Genomic DNA, 20,268 nt, shown 5'->3' on the forward strand with positions numbered 1-20,268 from the left:
TGAAATGTAATGTTGGGTTTTGTCATTCCACTTTTTGCTATATACCTGTACATTTAATGCAATATTAGGAAAAGAGCAAATAATAATTGAAATAAAATAATTAAATAAAGATATTGGGGGGGAGGAGTGCAAGAGCAGTTAGAAATTTTCCTGGGATCTTTAGGTGCCTAAGGTTAAGGGCCTCTGCTGTATCTTAGGTACAAAGGTTAAGGGCCTCTGCTCTAGACTGAGAAGAATTGTGGCTATCCCATATTTACCTGTGTGGCGTAAGAAAGCATAAAGAATGTTTTATTTCAAAAAGGAACTTTATTTTACACTCCACTCCAGCACAGTTAACAATGCCTCTTTCAAATATCCCTAGGAAGAAAGCAACAAATGATTGAACCCTATCATAAGAACATAAGAACAGCCCCACTGGATCAGGCCATAGGCCCATCTAGTCCAGCTTCCTGTATCTCACAGTGGCCCACCAAATGCCCCAGGGAGCACACCAGATAACAAGAGACCTCATCCTGGTGCCCTCCCCTACATCTGGCATTCTGACTTAACCCATTTCTAAAATCAGGAGGTTGCGCATACACATCATGGCTTGTACCCCATAATGGATTTTTCCTCCAGAAACTCGTCCAATCCCCTTTTAAAGGCGTCTAGGCCAGACGCCAGCACCACATCCTGTGGCAAGGAGTTCCACAGACCGACCACACGCTGAGTAAAGAAATATTTTCTTTTGTCTGTCCTAACCCGCTCAACACTCAATTTTAGTGGATGTCCCCTGGTTCTATCAAACTCTACAGTAATAGGAACTGAATCCTACAGTAAGTGCAAACTGCATAGTAGTAGTGCCAGTGGAAACAGGGGACAAAGTTCCAAGGTAGTTGTGTGTCTTGTTTACTTGGTTCAGTGAGTTCAGTTGAACTTTCTGCCAAGTAGGTATGTGCTGGAATACGTACTAATGGAAAAAATAAAATTTAAGTGATTCATCAGGTATATAGATTTACATGCATTCTAGAGTTAGGCAGATTGTGTTTGTTTGTTTGGAATAAATGGAGAATTCATGACCAGCCTCTGATTTGGGAATTGTTTAAACTACTATAGTGGTGAAATTCTTTTTAAAAATAAGAAAATGATACTGAATTTTTAACAAGATCTTAACTGACTCATTGATGTGAATGAGGCAAACTCTTAGTCAGGACGGTGATGAGTCATTGGAACTGCTGGTGCGCAGTTGAATGTATCAGCATGCCAGACAGATAGATCATGAGGAAGATTAGGAAGGTATCGATTACATGATTCTCGGTTGACCTGATTGAGAATTTCCCCATTGAATTCTCCCACATAGAGAACAACTGTGGTCTTCCCCCCCCCCCTTTGCAGGATAGCATCCTCTTCATTCACATATCACTACAAAGAACATTTGTTAGAGAATCATGAGAGCCACAGTGGATCTCATTTGGCTGCAATACTGTTATGCCCTTACCTGAGAGTAAGTCTCAGTGAACTCATTAGCATTTCTTTCTGAGTAGACACGCCTAAACGTTGCCCTGTTTGTCAGTATAACCCTAATGGTTACTGTAACCCTCCTAAGGGTATACTAACCCTCCTTCTCTCCTCAGAGAAGTTCTACTGTTTTCAGTAGGATGTTTAGTCCTTCCTTTTGCGTTCAGTTCTGTGTTCATAGGAACCCAATTCTATGCATGTCTATTCAAAAGTAAGGCCCATTACAGTCAATGACGCTTACACCCAGGTAAGTGTGGATGGGATTGCAGCCTTGGGTCAAATCTTATCCACACTTACCTGGGAGTAAACCCCACTGACTATAAAGGGACTTACTTCTGAGTAGGTATGCCTAGGCTGGGGCTGTCAATGACTTCTGAGACAGGAGAAAGCGAGCCAGCGCCTCAGCAGTCCTGTCCCTTTAAGTCTCCCCTCCCCGCACGACCTCTGTTCTTTCAGCAGAAGCCACGCCCCCTGGCGTGGAGTCCTCCGTCCCGGAAGTGCCACGTGTACGGAGTGCGCGTGCGCGGCGGCGCCTGGTTCCTTCCGGTGCGAGCACCTCCCTCTTCCCCCTCCCTCTGGGCTTGGCGCTCGGGCCGGGCGCGCAGTCAGTGGCACCCCGTCCGCCGCCGACCCTGCCGTCGCCATGGCTCAGCCGGGGAGACCCGCGTTCAGCAGCCAGAACGGGGCCGGGCAGCCGCAGCACCAGCCGTACAGCAACGGTGGGTGAGGTCTGGCCGCGCCCGGGGGTCCTGTGGCCGCGGTCAGTGCGGGGGGCAGCTCGTTACGCACCCGTTGTGGGCTCGCTGGGCGCGGGGTGGCGCCCGCGTGGAGCTCCTGGAGGGGTTGTGGGGGACCCCAGGGGAGCAGGAGGAGCGTGTGGGGCGGGGAGCGCCAGGCGTTCCGCTTTCCTGGGTCTTCCTGTTCGTAGGCCTGGCTGTCAGCGCTCGCTGGCGCCTGGCCACAGCGCCCTTCCTCCTCCTGATTCCCGGGTTGGCTTCCTTCCCCATAAGTGCTCCAGCTGCAAGTGTTTCTGAGGGGCTGGAGAACCACTGGGGGGAGGGAGATGTCCCTGGTGGTATGATTCCAAGGAGGTGTATCTGCTTTGTAAGGTACTCCTAAAAGTAGCATGGTAGTAAGGCAGTGGTTCCCAAACTGTGAGGCATGGCAGCTAAGAAACCACCCAGGGGAGCTGCAGAAACCTTGTGAAAAACCTGCCGCCCTATACAATGTATGGGGTCATATCCCTAATGAGGAGTCATGGACAATGGCCCAGTAGGTCAAGGAAGCTGCCAGTCAACAAAGTTTGAGAGCCACTGGTAGTACAGGACAGGATGAGGCACTATCTATGCACACTAGACAACCAGATACCTGCATCCTGGTGCCATCCCCAGAATGCCAGATGCAAGGGATGGCACCAGGATGCAGGTCTCTTGTTGTCTTGTGTGCTCTCTGAGGCATTTGGTGAGCTACAGGAAGCTGGACTAGATGGGCCTATGGCCTGATCCAGCAGGGCTTTTCTTATGTTCTTTTATAGTTTGCCTGACCATGTACCTTTTTGAGGCATCACCTCAGGCACTTGGTAAATGGCTCACTGATATAACAGATCTGGGGGTGATTTTGTAAGAATTGGTGAAATACAAGTCTTTTTGTTAACAGTTGCTGCTTTGGAGTAACTGTCTTAAAGTTATGGTTAAGAAGAAAGTGCTGAAGGGGCCATTGCATCATGGGAATAACTTTTTTCTATACTCAGTAGCTACAAAGAATCTGGTGGATTATGACTGAAAACTGTTGGTGTGAGATTTTGAATGCCCAGGTTCTCTCTTATCTGTCAGATTGCTTAATTCTCTTTTTATTGTGGAGCCAAAGCTCTCATCTGACTGGGTGGAGGACTGTGTGAACTATGTCCTTTCACCCACGTGTACACCCACAGACATTTCTGAGTGAAGCTAAACCATAAGCAACCTTTAGATTTGGTCCATTATGCAGTTATGGGAGTGGATGGGGTCTGAAATGTGCCTCTATGCCTATACCAAAGACCCCACTTGTTGGGATTCTGCTGTCATGAAGAACTTTGAAACATGAGAAATGTGCTTGCTGTAGAAGGCTTATATGCATTGAAGCAGAGTACTGCCAGCTTGGCTTATAGCCTTGTGTTGCCAAATGCAGATGTGGTATTCTAATTCTTATGTCATGGTTTGTAGTGCTTAAATAACTTCTCTCTTGGCTGTGGTTCTGTAAATACTTTCTGAAAGGGATGCGTGGCTTCACATTTTAAAAACATTTTTCCATTAGAATAGGTCTGGAAAGTGTAGATAAAGTTTACACTATAGTCTTTAGAATATCTTCAGGTGGGTGAAACCGGAAGCAGCATGTAGCTTAGGTCTCAGTCACTGTTTGAAATTTGGTTTGTACATGTGGCACTGATGGTCATTTGTGACAGTGGGAAGATCTTGCAATTTTACCCTGAACCATAGATCTTACATGTTAAAATCTCTACAATGGCAATCTTTAAAAGGCCGACACTTTCTAAAATCACAGCTTAAATCTTTTTGTCTAGAGAATTTTTTACAACATTTTTGAATACATAGAACTGGCTGTTGAATGCGACTTGTGTTTTGCTACCATGGTGAGAGGCTTATATAGTATAAAGACAACCCTTATTCTGAACAACTTGCTATCTAAATAGGGCAATGTACAGATGAATAGTGGGCTGCCAACTGGGGCAAGAAAGCACAATTGTTAAAAATGTAGCGTTGTTATTTTATCCTTGCCTAAAGATAAATGAATTTAAAAAAAAAAACTTCAGAGAAGGCTGAGTATGGTCAGTTGACAGTCTGGTTGCAATCCTATGTTTGCTTTCTAGTCTATATGCTCCATTTCCCAATGTGGCCTAAAACTTACTAGCAATGTAGTTTTGATTATATGATAATACAATAAAACATAAATAGTTGTGGGGAGGAAGTAATATAAAGACCAGGGAAGCACCTGTACTGTATCCAAAAAACTCAAAAAGACAAGTTTCTGCAGATTTGGAGAGTTGAGACTGTACAAAGGTGAGGACATCCCAGAGCCTGGGAGCCAGCTCTGAAAAGACTCTGCCTGCATGCATGCTCAATAGCTGAGCTTAAGCACTGGTGTCATTAGGGAGGTGCAGGGGGCGGGATGTGCGGGCCGCACCAGTTGACGCGCTGGGGGGGTGATGTGCCCTGGGGGAAGGATGTGCTAGCATCACGGGATTAGGAGCTACTGTGTCATGTCATACACCATTGGATTGCGGAATGGCCAGCGGAATGGCCAGCGGAGTGGAGTGCAGTGCAAAAAACAGAATTGAAATAGCTCCTTTCGTTCAAAAGTTATGGCCAAAAAACCGGAAGGAAAAAATGCATGGAGCCCTATGGAAAGTGAAAGTGAGCCATATTGCATGTTTACTCGCGAGTAGGCAAACTTGCCATAGTCTTTTGGAAAGGGCAGGCTGAGAGGAATCCAACGACACTAGAATGGTCCCGATCCAATGAATGCAGCCCCCCAAAAACACCCGAGAAGCTCCCCCCTCCCAGCTACAAGTCTGAGCCTGAAATGAAGCCACGTGGCAGCGTTTACTCGAGGCAGGCTGAGAGGCTCCAAGGACGTCAGAATGGTCCTCATCCAATGAGTGCAGCCCCCCAAAACACCGAAGAAGGAGGTTCCTCCCTTTCAGCTGCCTCCCTCCCAGTCTGTGGAGCCGTATGGAAAGCAAAGCAGCCTCACGATCACGTTTACTAGCGAGTAGGCAGACGTGCCTTGACTGGTGTTCAGGCCAGGCAAGGGGGAATGTGAGGACACCAGAAGGGCCCTGATCCAATGGAGCTGCTCCAGAAGGCAGCCTCCCCCCAAAAAACAATAAAAAAGAGGCTTGAGATGGTAAGGGGAAAGTTTTCTATTTTGCACTTGTGAAGCCAGATGGGTCTTTATTCTGATGTGCCTGAAATCAAAGAACTTTAAACTGGGCACTGGGAGGGCTGAAGAGCTCACTGATTCTTTTTGGGGGGTTGTTATTGCAGGCAGACTATAGAGTAAGCTCCATTGACCACTATGGGACTTACTTCAGAGTGGATTCACTTGGTGGAACAGGACTGGCTCCCCCTTATTTAATTATTTCTTTTATTTTAATTTAATTATTTATAATTTAATTTGCTTGAAGATGTCACTTCTGGCCATGTCATCACTCCCAATGGGTCCTGGACAGATTGTCATTCTAAAAAGTGGGTCCCAGTGCTAAAAGTTTGAGAACTGCTGTAATAAGGTGTTAGTAAGTTGACATGGGTGCGTGTGCGTGCCTCTACAAGTTTTTAAAATAACTAAAATCAGAATTTGGAGGAATAAGACCATCATGTTATATATCAATGAATGCGTACTTTTATGCGGAATGCAATGAAACAACCCACATTGAAATATCTGTGTTATAACAAAAGGTACAGCCAAAAAAACAGCGGGGCGGGGTGATGGTACAGTGGGGCATTGTCCCGCCCACTGCATGGGGTGATGTGCAGGCCTCCTGCACCGGGTGACGCGAATCCTAGTGATGCCACTGGCTTAAGCAAGTATCAGCAAGCATAAGAGAGCCTCCTCAATTTAATGGGAGCGAGCAGTCTTCCTGCTTTCCTGGGATTAAACCCTATTGATCATGGTGGGACTTACTTCTGAATAAGTGTGCATAAACTGCTTCTGAAGCTATAATAGAAAAAAATGAGAGAAACCATAGTATCATGATGGTGTCCAGTTCTAAAGAATGAATTGTAGTTCCTTTTCGTGTGAAAATAGGCTCAAATATGTAATTGACAGTATATGAGTTTTGCAGGTGAACAATATTGTAGCTTAGTTTCTGAATATTCCCCTGGGGGCTGGGGATAAGAATAGGCCCTCAGTTTGGCTGTACTTGTCGTAAGAGGTGACTAAACAGCCACCGGGTAGATGGGACTCGTCAGCCTGGGAAGGCAGCTCATCTGAGTGAAGGAAAACTCTGATCCCAAACCTCCACTGCCTTGTGGCTACATCCAGTTTTGGAAAAGGCTTCAGGAGTCAACCTCGAGGCAAAATCCTGAGCCGGAGTCCCTGAGGCAATTCATGGCTGAACACAGTCACGTTCTGGCAACTCCTGCGACGCCGCTGGAACCAACCGTATTGGCCTCTGCCTTTCCATTGGACCATTTCAGCGACGTGGAGAGGGGGGATTTGCTGCATGGGTAACAGCCTATCCTCCATACCTACTTTACCCAGGCTTCGCGCACTGGAGAGGACACTCTGTTCCAGAACCACCATTCAGAGCGTGACACCATGGTCTTTCGAGACTGAAGGATGCCAACAGGTTCTGAATAGCATTAATACTAAGTTCCAAAAAGTCGCAAGTGGTATGGAAAGATTAGTGTAACTACAGTCTTACTGTCCAAATATGTTCCATAGTTTTTTACACCAGCGTTTGCTGAAATTGTATAATTTGAGTAGCTTGTGTTTGAAGAGCATACGTGCAGGAAGTGTGGGTGGAGGACAAAATGCACAATGCCTAGTTAATGACAGCTCTCCTATTCTTTCCTTTTCCACTGTTTTGGCTGGGGTCATTTGGGAATCTGAATAGATAGGTTTCTGCTGCCATTACCAAGGCAGGGAAGCCAGATAAGATGACACCACGGAATACAAGTACTGCGTGGTCTGGGGAAGCGTGGCTTGTCCATCCTCTGTCTAGTAGAATGAGAACGTTAGTTGGAAGGGACTTTAGAGGTCATCTAGTCCAACCTTTTGCCCAGTACAGGCAACTGCGTACAGCATCTCTGACAGGTGGTCATCCATCCTCTGCCTGAAAGCCTTCAAATAGGGATAGTCCACACTTGCACAAAGCAGACTGTTCTAGAACTGAAAAGCTCAGCTAAGAAATTCTTCCTCATATCTAGCCTAAATCTGCTTCCCTGCAATCCACTGGTTCTAATCCTGCCTTCAGGAGCCTTAATGAGCAAGTTCTCCCCTTCTGCATATGATAGGCAACTATCATATCTCCATTTAGTTGTCTCTTCTTCAGGTGAAACATACTAAGCTCCTTTAACCATTGCTCATGGTTTCCTGACTCCACACCTTCTGGACCTGCTCCAGCTTATCAGTGCTCCAGTGCTATACTGTAGTTTCTTTGTCAGCTGCCCCTTCATCCACTTCTTGTACATGTAACCTCTTTCTTCTCAACTTTTCAGAAAGCATTTTGTGCAGCTGTGCTGGTTTCCTTAGATGTCTCCAGTTGTTCTTCCATGGAAACAGGTTGCAATTATACCTTCATTGTGACACTTTTCAAAATATTCCATCCCTCTGTTTTCTCCTTAACAATTCTATCCATGAAGTAAGACTTGTCATCTGATCCCATTGAAATCAACTTTCCTGAAATCCAAGGTCTACATTGGACAATCTTTCCTTTTCATTGCTATGAAAAATTCCAAGACAGCCACCTTCACTTGAAGTTCAGTTCCATTTTCAGTTCCTTGACCAGTTCTTCCTTGTTGATAAGGAATAAGTCCAGTATAGCGGATTCCTTTGTTCCTTCTTCTACCTTCTGAATAATAAAGTCAGCAAGGCAATGCAAAAATTTATTGGATTTCCAGTTCTTCGCTGAATGAGACTTTCAGCAGATTCCAGGATAGTTGCTATCCCCTATTACCACTACGGCTTGGAAAGCTTGGTAATTTATTTATAAATTTATTATTTTATAATAAATTAATGTATTAAATGAAAAAGCAGTGTCTTCTTTTATTGAACAGTGGGAGATCAATTGTCCCTCTTTACTCCAGCTTGGCGTCTTTCCCAGTGTCTGTGCTGGTGTCTCTTTTGCATCTTTTTTAAGACTTTGAGTCCTTTGGGGATAGGGAGCCATTTATTATTTTGCTATGTAAAGCAAATTGTGAACTACTTTTTGTTGAAAAGTGGTATACAAATATTCTTAATAATAATGTATTACAGCCTTCACTTCCGCTTGACCAGGTTGTCTACAGTAGACTCACATGATATATCCCTCTCTTCTTACTGACACACTTTCAACCATGTTTCCATGCTTAGGTTCCTGAGCAGATGTACACATTTTTTTTACACTTAATGCATCCCTTCTCCCTTTCTGTTGGGTGTGTTTCTTTTAGCAAATTACATCTTCACATTTGCATGATACCTATCAGATCATGGGCAACCCATCTTTTGTCAGAGTTTTTCATTGGATAAAATAAGCCGTGGTCAAAGAAACCAAACCATTTCCAGTGACACCTTCTTCATAGCCAGCTATATACTTTCAAAATTCTACTTTCTCTTGCTGTGCCTTGACTCTCAGTAGGAAAGAGAGATGAAAAGACCATGTGTGCCCCCAACGTCTTTACTTCCGACTTGAAGTTTCTTCAGTTCCTTTTTTGGAAGGATTAAAAATGTCTGAAAAGAGAAAGGCAAAAGTAAGGGGAAAACCTTATTTTTGCTATGTAGCTTTTCATAGCTGCCTATGATTGCCTTTTACCTTTTTTCATAATTGCCTATAATTGTATATTGGGTTAGTATATATTTCATCCTAGTAGGAAGAGAGCTTTAGAGCAAAACTTGTAAAAATTAGTAAAGGGACGTGTATTGATTTGTGAGGTAAGCATACACAGTTACTGCTTTAATCTTGAAAGTTTTGTGAGCATTGCTTTACAGAGTAAAGAGTGCATACAAATCCTTCAAAGTAAGCAACCTTAGGACTTATTGCATAATTTCGTAATTGATGACAAAATGTGTTCTTTGGCTATGTTTAGCTGCATGAGTACAGCAGAATATTGGATCAAGTACTAAAATGGAGTATGGTGTTCCTGTGTTTTGACTCAACCCTGCTAATTGCAATGTAGCAGTAGCAACCTTGACTCACTATTCCTTGTCTTTGAGTCAGAGACTCCACCAAAATGTCTTTTTGAGCCTTCATGGCATATTCCCATCTTGTATATTCTTTCTCAACTTTATTGGAGATCTTTAGTGATCTAAAGCTTCTTTAATGACTCTTATCATTCCCATGTGGATTTTATCAGACTTGGGCAATGCTCTCCTTTCCTTCTGGCTGCTTTCATTCATTCTTATGCCTTTTTGTACACTGTTTACATTACCCTAAATCTGCTTTTCCTCACTGACATCTCATCTGCACAGTCCCATGCCTTGAACACTTCCGTGGCATCTGTGCATTCTCCACAACTCCACTTGCTATTTTCAGATTGTCTTAACAAATTGTGAGAGGAAACAGTTGCTACATATGCATATAGCACAAGTATGGCAAGCTCAAAAGAGTGGAAGAGCCAAATTCCATGTCGAATTCCAGATGTGGGTGTAATGCCATTTTTACATAGTATATCCCTGCCCAGCCATAGCATTCAGGAGAAAACTGATCCTATCACAAGTTATCCTGTTTACCTATCTGCTAGGGAAAGAACGCTCCCTCAGTGGCATCTTTTTACCTCTTAGAATTATGTAGATAGCAGGATAGGATACTTAGAGCCCAATCTTGGGCTCAGCGCGCCAGCCAACTGCCAGCGCACACTGTAAGGCATGTTTTCAAGCCCTAGCACCAGGTGAGCGCTGGTGGTAGCCCAGCGCTGGTTGGTGCTAGGCTATCACTGGATGGGCACCTGACCTCCACCGCTCGGCGTTCACGTGGACCACCGAGCAGCAGAGAGGTAAGTGGGGGCGTGGGGGGAGGCGAGGAGGAAGTGTTGAGAGGAGAGGGAAGGGGAGGGAGGTGCGACCAGTGAAGCTTCGCTTCACTTGGATCCAAAGCCTCCGCATCGGGCTCACTGCCCGACATGGAGGCATTTGATTCACCACTAACCTTTGGGTTGGTAGTGAATTCGGTAGCTCCATTGTGGGGCTACTCTGTTTACCTGGGGGAAGGGAACAGAAGTCCCCTTTTCCCGAGGTGCTGCTTGCAGCTGCTCAAAGTGTGCAGGATGCGGTGGCAGCAATTTTTGGCACTGCCACAGCCCTGCGCCCCGGGCAGCTCAGGATTGGGCTGCCCAGCTAGTGACATCATTGCATGACACATTTTGTGTCATTGCCATTTCTAGGTTTGAGCACTGCCTCTGTAGCACACAGAGTGCAACGAGCCCAGATAATTTGGGAAGCTGCTGTAATGCTTATTTTTGACAGTTTAAAAATGTGTAGAAGTCATTTTCTTTATAGATGAGAAACTTCCATTTCCTCCTAAAAACACCAGATATATCATTGAGCCTAGTTGTCAAGACCTTATCCTGGTGGCTTAAATACTTGAAATCAGGTACCTGACATCAGTTATTGCACTGGTGAGCGATTTTGATGTCCATGCAGGGGACAATTATTCCAATAAAATTTTGGTTGTTCCATTACAGTGAAAGGTTGTTCCGCTACAGTTAACTGCTTTATACTGCTCATATTATGCATAAATATGTCAAATGGTGTTGTTCATATGCTTCCTTGATAGGTCTGAAATCTACCTTTAATACTATTGATAGAGGGGCAGATAGAGGTAGAGGAGTCCACAAACTGTTAGGCAGTAGCGAACATTGTTTTTACCCTGTCAAGGACCTTTGTCTGTAGATATTCATATCTGACTTTGCAGTGGACTGCACAGGCTCTTGGAACCAGTGACACTTCTTGTTGCATTGTAGTACTTCCAAAATCTCAATAATAGTTTGCGCAAGTGACCCAGTCCTGCTCCTTCCCCCTCCTCCCCTCATGCATGACTTCACTTTCAGTTTGAAGTATAGTGCTAACCATAGTTTTCCATAGCAGTCAAATCCACAAACTATGGTTGTGATTTGTCTTCCAAAACCAGATCAGGCTTTGAAATGAGTTACCCATTCTGAGATAGAGGATGTATACCAACCATAGTTTATAGATTTGTATGCCATGGCAAACTCTGGTTAAGCCCAGAACTGCAAAGTGGATCTGCATGTGTAGGAGGTGGAAGAGTGAGTCTGTAGCTTATTTCAGACCCTCCCAGTTCTATATTTGAAAATTGTCTGGGCCATAGAATGGTACCTGTTCTTTAAGAGTACAACTGAATGTTAAGCTAGCCTTCATATATGACTCTTTAAGGAACAGGCAAATTCTTGGTGATTTTACTATCTGTCCTTAAGCAGTTTCATTTAACAGGAGTATAAATTGCATATGTGTTAGCTATTGCATGTGATTTTTTTAACCACATAAGATATTGCAATGTCTTAACATGTTTGGTTGCTTAATATGGAATTATGTATGATATTAAGCTGCGGTGAGGGAGTCTTTAAACCTTATTGTAAAAATAACGTTGGTATACGTTGCATTTCTTTCAAGAATTTTTAATGTATTTCTCTAGTGACGTTTTCTCACAGCTTCACTCAACTTAGGCAAATTTTGTTTTTTTCTATTTCTGACTTGTTATAACATTTTTGCTACTGAGAAATTCTAGTATTTATTCACTGATGTATTGTATATGTATTTTTCCTCCCAGGTCCTGTGCAAAGCCCACTTATGAATTCAGCATGCATGTCAGATGGACAGGGGCATAATTCATTGGTCCCAGGCTTGTATTCTCAGCAGATGGCAACAAAGCATCCACTGCATGCATCCTCTGGACTGTATAACTATGGCGGGTCTCAGCATGTTTCACCTTCCAGTAATTATCATGGACCTGGGCAGACTCTTAATAGACCAACTACTGGATCTACTTCTCTTGCAACATCTCAAGTGGGTCCTGTTACCCAAATGTTCCCACCATTGCAGAACTCAGCTGCTATATCAACCTCTTCTGGAGCTAATCTCCCAGCACATTCAAACTGGCAGTATGGGCAGACTCCTTTGAATCAGCCAATGATGGGCTCTCAAGCCAACCATTTTGCTCACTCATCAGCAACAGCAGCAGTGCAGCCATTGCCATCAGGGAATACAACTCTGCCAACAAGCTATCATTATGTTTCTTCTCCTGGAGGTCCTCCAGTTCAAAACAGCTACACAAAACCAGGTAAGAAAAGAATCTTGTAAGTCTTCCAATATATTTTTGCAACTTAGGGTGGCCAAGAACTATTCATTCCATGTGTTCATGACTCCAGCCTTTAGAATCTCTAATTATTTAGGAATAATGAGATTTGCAAGTGTAATGAATGAAGTTTCTTAGGCACTTGCTGTACATATTATCAGAAAAATAGGCATCGAATAACTCAGTGTTGAATGGTTCCCCACACCCTGAAAATTCCTTCAAATAGCCAAGATGGTACAAAATGCTTTAAGGTATGAAAAAATATACGTGTATATTTCAAGTTTCTCTGTTGCTTTACAAGTATAAAATATTTTTATTTACATGATTGATTGCAAGTCCCTCTATTCCAAAGTCCAAATAAACAAACCAGTATTGCTGCAGTATTGAATCAATCCAAGGAGAAATTGTGGCTAAAATATTCAGTTGACTAATTATAAACCGTATTTAGATTTGATGATCCCAGCTAGCACTTAAACCATCAGAAACCTCCTCCAGGAATGGAATAAACTTTCTGTTTGCAGGAGGGGTTCTTACACAAGTGAAATGCTTCTTCTGTTCATGAGGAGAGAGTTCTCAGTGACAGAAATGTAGTTGGAATGCTAGCCAGAGTTTTCCAAATACAGTGGGTCCTCCTTATCCATGGATTTCAGTGCCGGCAATTTCCAGTTGTGCCCCTCCAGCCACTGATTTAATTATCTGCAGAATTTGATATCTCGGTGGGGGTGTCCTGAATGAATTCCCCGCAGGGCCCTCTGTAACCTAATTCCTATCTCTCAGAAACCAGTTTCTCAAAAGTAACAGTTATTCTGAAGATTTATTGGACATATCTCCTGTAGGGGCTTCTTTGTCATAGCGTTGTGAACTTCTAGGGGATTTTAAATCTTTTAATTAGTCAGTTGAATGCTGTAGCCACTTTTTCCTCTTGGATTCAAGTCTTGAGTGGTATCTGCACATATGTGGACTCTGGAATATAGAGTATCGGGTTCTCTTTTCAAAAAAATTTCACATTACCTTGGTTATTTGAAAGAAGTATTTTGAGGACACTTTTGAATGTTACTGTTATAATTGTAGCTCATAATTATCCTTGACAACATTCAAATGTGCATTCAAGGAGGGATTCTCCTGTGACTGACAAAGAGGATTTTTTGTCTTCCATTAGTTGTTTTGGGCAGCAGTTGTCTCAGAACAAAGACACTGGCCAAGGAGGAATTTACTGTATTGGTGTATATTGATGATGCTTGCTTGCAATCAAGTGCATCTTTCGACAGATAAATAGTGAAATACTTGGTAATGGAAGTAAATAAAATAAGAAAAACACTGTACAGGTGTGCCCCTGTATTTGTGTTCTGTTCTGGAACCCCCCGTTAGGTGAAACTGTGGATGCGTGTGAGTGCCCCCACCCTCTGGAGGGTCTTCTGAGCCCAGCAGAGGCCGCAGACAGATGTCTGTCCGCGGCCTCCACCAGGCTCACACTGAGCCTTAGAGGCAAAACACGTGTCTTCTGGATTTTGGGGGCCAGTGGACTCAATCTCTGGATAAGTGAATCTGCAGATATGGGGGCCTCCTGTATATATTCTGCTACAGCATGGCATCTGTGTGTGTCCTGTGGCATTGTAGGCAGGGCTTGTCAAGTGGGCTCTGCCTATAACATGACACGTAGTTCTGTGGAATAGAATATATAGCACCATATGTGGCGATTGTATTAGTGATACATGTTTGATATTAAGTGATGTCCATAGTGCAGTGCAATATGAATTTTCTGCAGCATGATGGACCGTTACTAGAATTACTCTGATGCCAGCTTTCCTCATTACCTAAACCTGTATAATGTGATTGCATTGTGGGTTAAAGCACAAGATATCATTTTCTGTATCACATGATGAAGTCTACTGTTAAATCTGAAAGCTTGCCTATTCCAAGGCCAATCTAAGTTTGCTTACTGGAAGATACTTTACCGACTCTTAATCCAATATATATGTTTATATGTCATGACTCAAATTGGGAGTAGTTATTCAAGTTTTTTAAATTATAAATTTATTTATAATAAAAGAAAAAGAGTAGTTTTTCAAGTCTTAATGATTTTTTCTGTGACTCGAAAGTCTGAATCATGAACACAGGTGGTAAGGATTTGAGGAACTATATTCAGATAATGAATTGTTTTAGGGGGACAAGGTATGTTAAATTTGATTTAAGAACCTCTGTAATCCCTCTTTGGGTAAAGCTAAAGTTATATTTGTATTCAGCATTTGTATCAACAAGGTTCTTCAAATGTGATGTTGGGGATTAAATCCTGGTTGGGTTTTTTTTTTGGCAGGCTCTGCTTCTCTTCCAGTTAATCAGTTAACATATTCACCAGTTAGACCTCCTTTAGGACCACCTCCCATTGCAAGTCCAGCCCTTACACGACCCACAGCTCCGCCAGCAAGCATTGCATCCGAACCTGTACAGAATTCAACAACTAAACAAGAAGGTAAGGAATTAATTTTTTTAAGGAAAAACCTCTTGAACAGATTAAAGTAAAAATGTGTTGTAGAACTAGAGTGATAAAACTGTTCATTCATTGAAAGTTATTAATGCACATGCACCCTGTAGATTGCATACCAGCCTCTGCTGAACAGCCTACATTCTGTCCTTACAACACTATTCAACCACTTACTATCTCATCATTCTGTGACCAGTGTTTCCCTATAACAATTCTTTATGTGGAACTTTACAATGTTTAAAAGATTTCTTTATTGCTTTTCCTATGTTCAAAGCACTGTACAACAAGAAATTTTTTTGATAAAAATACAATTAATAAATATTAAAATGAACCATTATATAATTAAAATGATACAGGAGAAGTTAAAAGATGTAAAACAGCAACAACACGAAAGCAGCAACAGAAGGCCTATAGACAAGGAATTGCTAGGAGGTTCCTCCCTCTTCAAATGCCAAGCAAGTTAAATGTTTTTAAATGCTGCCAGAAGCCATATAAAGTAGGGGCTGTCCTTACGTTCTCTGATAGTTGGTCCCACAGTTGTGGTGCCACAAGAGAAAAGATCTTACACATTGCCACTATCCTGTTGGCTTCAGTATCCTAAGCCAGGGCCCTGCAGCATCCTAAGATGATGATGTAGCCTAAACAGGGCTGTAGCTGATGATAGCAGGGGACATGCAGGTTTTTATGGAAAGGATTTCTACTTTTGTATACAGGTATCTGAAGGGAAGAAAAAGAGATCTTTTGTATACTTTTAAAAGAATAGTGAGTTGTTTTATCTATCTTACAAGATTTAAACTCCAAGGGTTTATAGAACCAACAATATTTATCTCTCTGAATTCACTTTTTTTTGCTTAAGAACGTAATAGCTTGTAAAATAGGAAGACCAATGGAAGACTGCTATTCCTGCTATTATGCAGGAAAGACTCAAGGAAATATATATTGCTCATATTACCACTTGGGCCGAAGAAATAAATTTCTCCCCCAGTTTCAGATATATAGTAGCTCATGTTCCCCATAATGAATGTACTGAAACTTGTAAATGGGTGCATATAATGAACTTTGAAATTGTTGAAGTACATCTTAGTACTGTTTGCAGAGCAAACAGCTGTCGCTTTTAATCTAAGCAATATGCCAGTTCTTGAGACTGCTCATGGATTGCATCAGAAATGAGCAGTAATGAGCTACAGAATAGTTGGTATGATAACAGTGCATTGACAATTTAAATATAATGTGGTGTGAACATGGAGTGACCTGCAGTTTATATCGTGAACTGTGCATGTTGCACCTGTTCCTATGAACTAACTTAACCTGACTGCCAGGGAGGCTTTTCCTTGGCTGTCACTCTGCCGATATGGGAGCGTTTTTCAGTTGTGAGTGGAACTAGATGTAGTGCTACTCACTTTGGGCAGAAAACAGTGTAGTTGTTTTGAAAGGTTAAATGTTGCTTCCCTTTTGGACCAGTGTAGTGAGCATTGCTTGTATTTTCAAAAACGCTTGGGTGTGCTTCAGACATGCATATCTAATGTGCTAAGGCTTTTGTGTCTTGAGTCTACCACCTCATTTTTAACAGGTGAAGGTCCATTGGCTTACAACTCTTCTGTAACTCTTAACCATCCTTATTGTTCCAAAATGTCAATCTGGTTCAAATAACTGCTTCTTGAAATACATGATGTCAGTCTGATCAGAGTACCTGAAGGGAAAGAAAAGGCCATCTTTTGCTTTTAAAATAGGTCAAAGTAATGATATCCTCGCTGCAGGTGTATTCAGTTGTGCTTAAGCAGCTTTACTTTTCATAAGTAGCTGTCCCTTGCCATCTGGTTCAAAACCAATGAGTGCTGTTTAAAAGGGCCAAAAACCTTATCCTTTGGATTTGCAGGATTATTAATAGATTGTAGCAGTTACTTCTGCCCACTTCTGGGACTGAGGCCAAAGAGTAACTGCAAATTCACCAAGCCATGTTTTTCAATATAAACATGTCTCTGCCAAGAAGAGGGTTATAAAGAATGTTTGTCAGGGGTGGCTTTTCTCACCAAATAACTTGTCTTTCATTTAAGGATGCTGCAAAAAGCTATGTTGGGAATCATGAATAAAATTCAAATGCAGGTGTGGCCTTGGTATCTGTGCGGAATTCATTCTCAAATCCCCATGGATGCCGAATTTCACAGATAAACAAATCTGCAATCAGCCCCTTTAGCCCTCCAGAGGCAACCGGAGCTCTGCTCCAGTTGCCTCTGGAGGGCTTTCTGAAGCCTGCAGAGGCAACATGTGGCTTCCTGCTGTCAGCTTCAGAACAGCCATTTCTGGCTAAAAACACAGCTTCCGGTTTCTTGAGGGAAACTGGAAGTGATGTTTTATGGCTGTATAAGGTATATTCTGAGGCCCAGGGAAGCCTTCTGTAGGGTTCAGGTTGGGCCAAATCTGGCTCCACATGGGTCCAGGGGACCCGCATTAAACCAGATCCATGGATGCAGAACCCACAGATATGGAGGCCCCACCTGTATTTGAGTTTGCAGAATTATCATGTAAGGTAGTTGAATAACTCTTTCCACGCTGAGGATATTTCTCCATAGTGAAGATTATTTCTGTGATGTTGCTTCCAGTTCTGGGCAGAAGCTCAGAACACAATGCTAAAACTGCCTATATCCTACATGGCTGCTGAAAGTAAACTGCCAATAAGCAAGAACTAGTCAATTGCTGGATTTAAGCCTTTTGTTCAACTTATTACTTCCTTAGCAGGTGATGCTACATCCATTGCCAGCGATGGGTCATTGATCCAGAACAATTATGATACAATAGAAGGAGGTGGCTTCCTGGGTAAGACATTGTTACATTTATTAAGTTTCATTATAGACATTTCATGGTGATGGCTTCTGTAAAATGTTATTTCCTTGCTTAAAAATAAAATGGAAAGCTAATGGGATGAGGCCTCAGTTACATTTCAAACACTTTGACCCTAAGAATATGTACCTATACCAATGACCTTGCAGTGCCAACTTGACAGATGATCTTTGGGTTAAAAAAAACCTCTGGTCATTATGTCATGCTCTGGTGCAACAGCCTTATTTTCCAAAACTATTAAGTGAACATACCATACATGCATAAAGTTAGATACTTTTCTGATCATATGATACTCACTGTAAGGTTGTAGTGAAATTGTTACTGCATAACTGACAGAAAGTGTTAAGATGAGCTGTAAAACAAGTAACTTTGAGAATTATCCACTGAAAATGTGTTTAACTTGAATTTCAACATTGTGTGCACTGTATTGGTTATCCCTTTGGTGAGAATCTCTAAGAGCCCAGTCCTCTAAATATTTACATGAAAGTAAGTGTCACTATTTTTAGTGGGACTTACTTCCAGGTAACTGTGTGTAGGATTGTAGCCTAAGCATATGTACTTGGAAAGAAGTTCTGAAGTCAGTAACGGTAAATGTATTTTAGACTGCATGTCCTATTACACAGGCCAACACACATTTTGCTTCCTTAAATGTTACACCAATTCCTGGGGATATTTGGGGTGCTGATTCCAAAAATGTTATCCGTTTTGCCCTACCACGTCTAGTTTTGGAGACTTGGCATAGCCTCTTTAGTGAATGGTTCAAGCAGCTTCCTCATGAGGAAGCCTACACCATGGCTTCCTCATGAGGAAGCTGCTTGAACCATTCACTACTGAGACTATACTATATCTCCCAAACTTGATGTGATAGGGCAAAACGGATGCCATTCTTGGAATCGGCACCCCAAATTCAAATCAAACCACCATAAAGTTTTGGAAAAACTTTTCTGACCCTCCGTTTTGTAGGCCTGTGTTGTTGCTTGCTTTTTAATGAATATATTCTTCTTTTAGCGAACATGCAATCCCCTTCTGCTCCTCAGAACCTCAAAATGAATAGACATGTTGGAAGTTCTTATCCCAGTTTGCCACCAGGCTACCAAAATACATCTCCACCTGGAGCACCAAGAATGCAGTCTTCAGGGTTGCAGTATCAGGGTGGACCACAACAGTTCCCTCCGGTAAACCACCGTGCTCTTTTAAAAAAAACATTGCATGTATGTTAGATTGGATTTCATGGTGAAATAATCTGGGAAGCTTATAGACATCCATATAAGCTTTTTTGGTGTCAAAGCTAATATTTCATAGTTCATGCAGGTTCAGATGGCCCTTGTGTTTTTACTAACTGAGAATAATTTTGAAGAATTTTCAGTGTACTTTGCTGATCAAGAAGTTATACAGTATTAACATAAGGAAAATTGAGGGTTACCTCCAATTAGCAGAGAACTGTCATATGTGAGCTGGTTTTACTCGTTATAACTGTTCAGTATTTGACACCCATGTACTGCTCATTGGACCTCTGTTTGTATATTAAAGAGATTGTGCTCACATGAACATGAAGACAAACAGTGGGCATGGAGTAGGGAAGGTCCTAATGGTAGTGGTAGTGAAGATTATACAATAAGGAGGTTTAGAAAAAGCTTCAAGTGGTTTTTGTTGAGGATCTTGGAAGAAGAACTTGTGGTTGCTTTAGGTGGGCTACATAACACAGGGCTTGAGAGTAGGAGGGAACAAGGCCAAGTAGTAAAAGAGTTTGGGATTTGGTTCATAAGAAGTGTAAACTATTACAGCAAGAGAGAAAATGTGGGAAACTTAGAAGTAAGGGTAGAATTGTCAACATGCAAGCAGTGACAAGAAACCAGCACAGAGCCTGATCATGATGGTGTGGTCATAGTGAGAGAAAAGGGTACTTAGCAGAGACATTCTGGAAAGCCTGAAAAGGGGGAAATGCAGCTAGAGTTTTATAGTAGTTATGAAATGATTAGACTGAGGAAAAGGATTGTTCTAGGTGTAGAGAACGAAGTCTTGTGAAGCAGCAGAGAATTGACAACTGCTTGGATGAGTGAGAGACTGAGGATACGGCCAAGGCTATGAATTGAGAAAGCTAATTGCTGAGTCAGAATTATTGCTGGCCTCTTTGCAGTATGAAGCCTGTGAGTGGTGGTTAGAGTAGGGTTTAGTTGTGTAATAGAATAGCAAGTTCAAATGGCTGCACCACTGTGAAGTTCACTGTTACAAAGCATGAAAGGTTACCTTGGGCAAGTATCTGTCTCCGGCTGGTTCTGTGAAACAAATGTTCTGTGCATATTTTGTAACCCTTGGGGTAGTGCAGGAGAAAATTTGAGCATCTTCTGGCTTCCATCCAGTTCCATACTTGAAAACGGTCAGGGCCTTTAGGGCACCTTAATCATTGTGTTTGTCCCTCTTTCACAAATTCATGGAAACTTTAAATATT

At 42.3% G+C, this 20,268-nt stretch overlaps 1 protein-coding gene across 2 annotated transcripts in view; it reads left to right on the top strand.

Moving 5' to 3' along the window:
* The first annotated feature begins 2,078 nt into the window (after nucleotides 1-2,078).
* Nucleotides 2,079-20,268, top strand: part of SEC24A (SEC24 homolog A, COPII coat complex component) — a 44,795-nt gene continuing 26,605 nt past the window's right edge. The window contains exons 1-5 of one of the 2 annotated variants that reach the window (XM_066615213.1): nucleotides 2,079-2,216; nucleotides 11,975-12,484; nucleotides 14,814-14,969; nucleotides 17,715-17,795; nucleotides 18,828-18,994. In XM_066615213.1, coding sequence (XP_066471310.1) covers nucleotides 2,141-2,216; nucleotides 11,975-12,484; nucleotides 14,814-14,969; nucleotides 17,715-17,795; nucleotides 18,828-18,994 — 990 coding nt within the window. In that variant the 5' untranslated portion in view covers nucleotides 2,079-2,140. The remainder of the gene's footprint in view (nucleotides 2,217-11,974; nucleotides 12,485-14,813; nucleotides 14,970-17,714; nucleotides 17,796-18,827; nucleotides 18,995-20,268) is intronic. The other variant, XM_066615214.1, reaches the window with a different exon arrangement.

This window comes from Tiliqua scincoides, chromosome 2, assembly GCF_035046505.1.
Source record: "Tiliqua scincoides isolate rTilSci1 chromosome 2, rTilSci1.hap2, whole genome shotgun sequence".
Classification (NCBI taxonomy): domain Eukaryota; kingdom Metazoa; phylum Chordata; class Lepidosauria; order Squamata; family Scincidae; genus Tiliqua; species Tiliqua scincoides.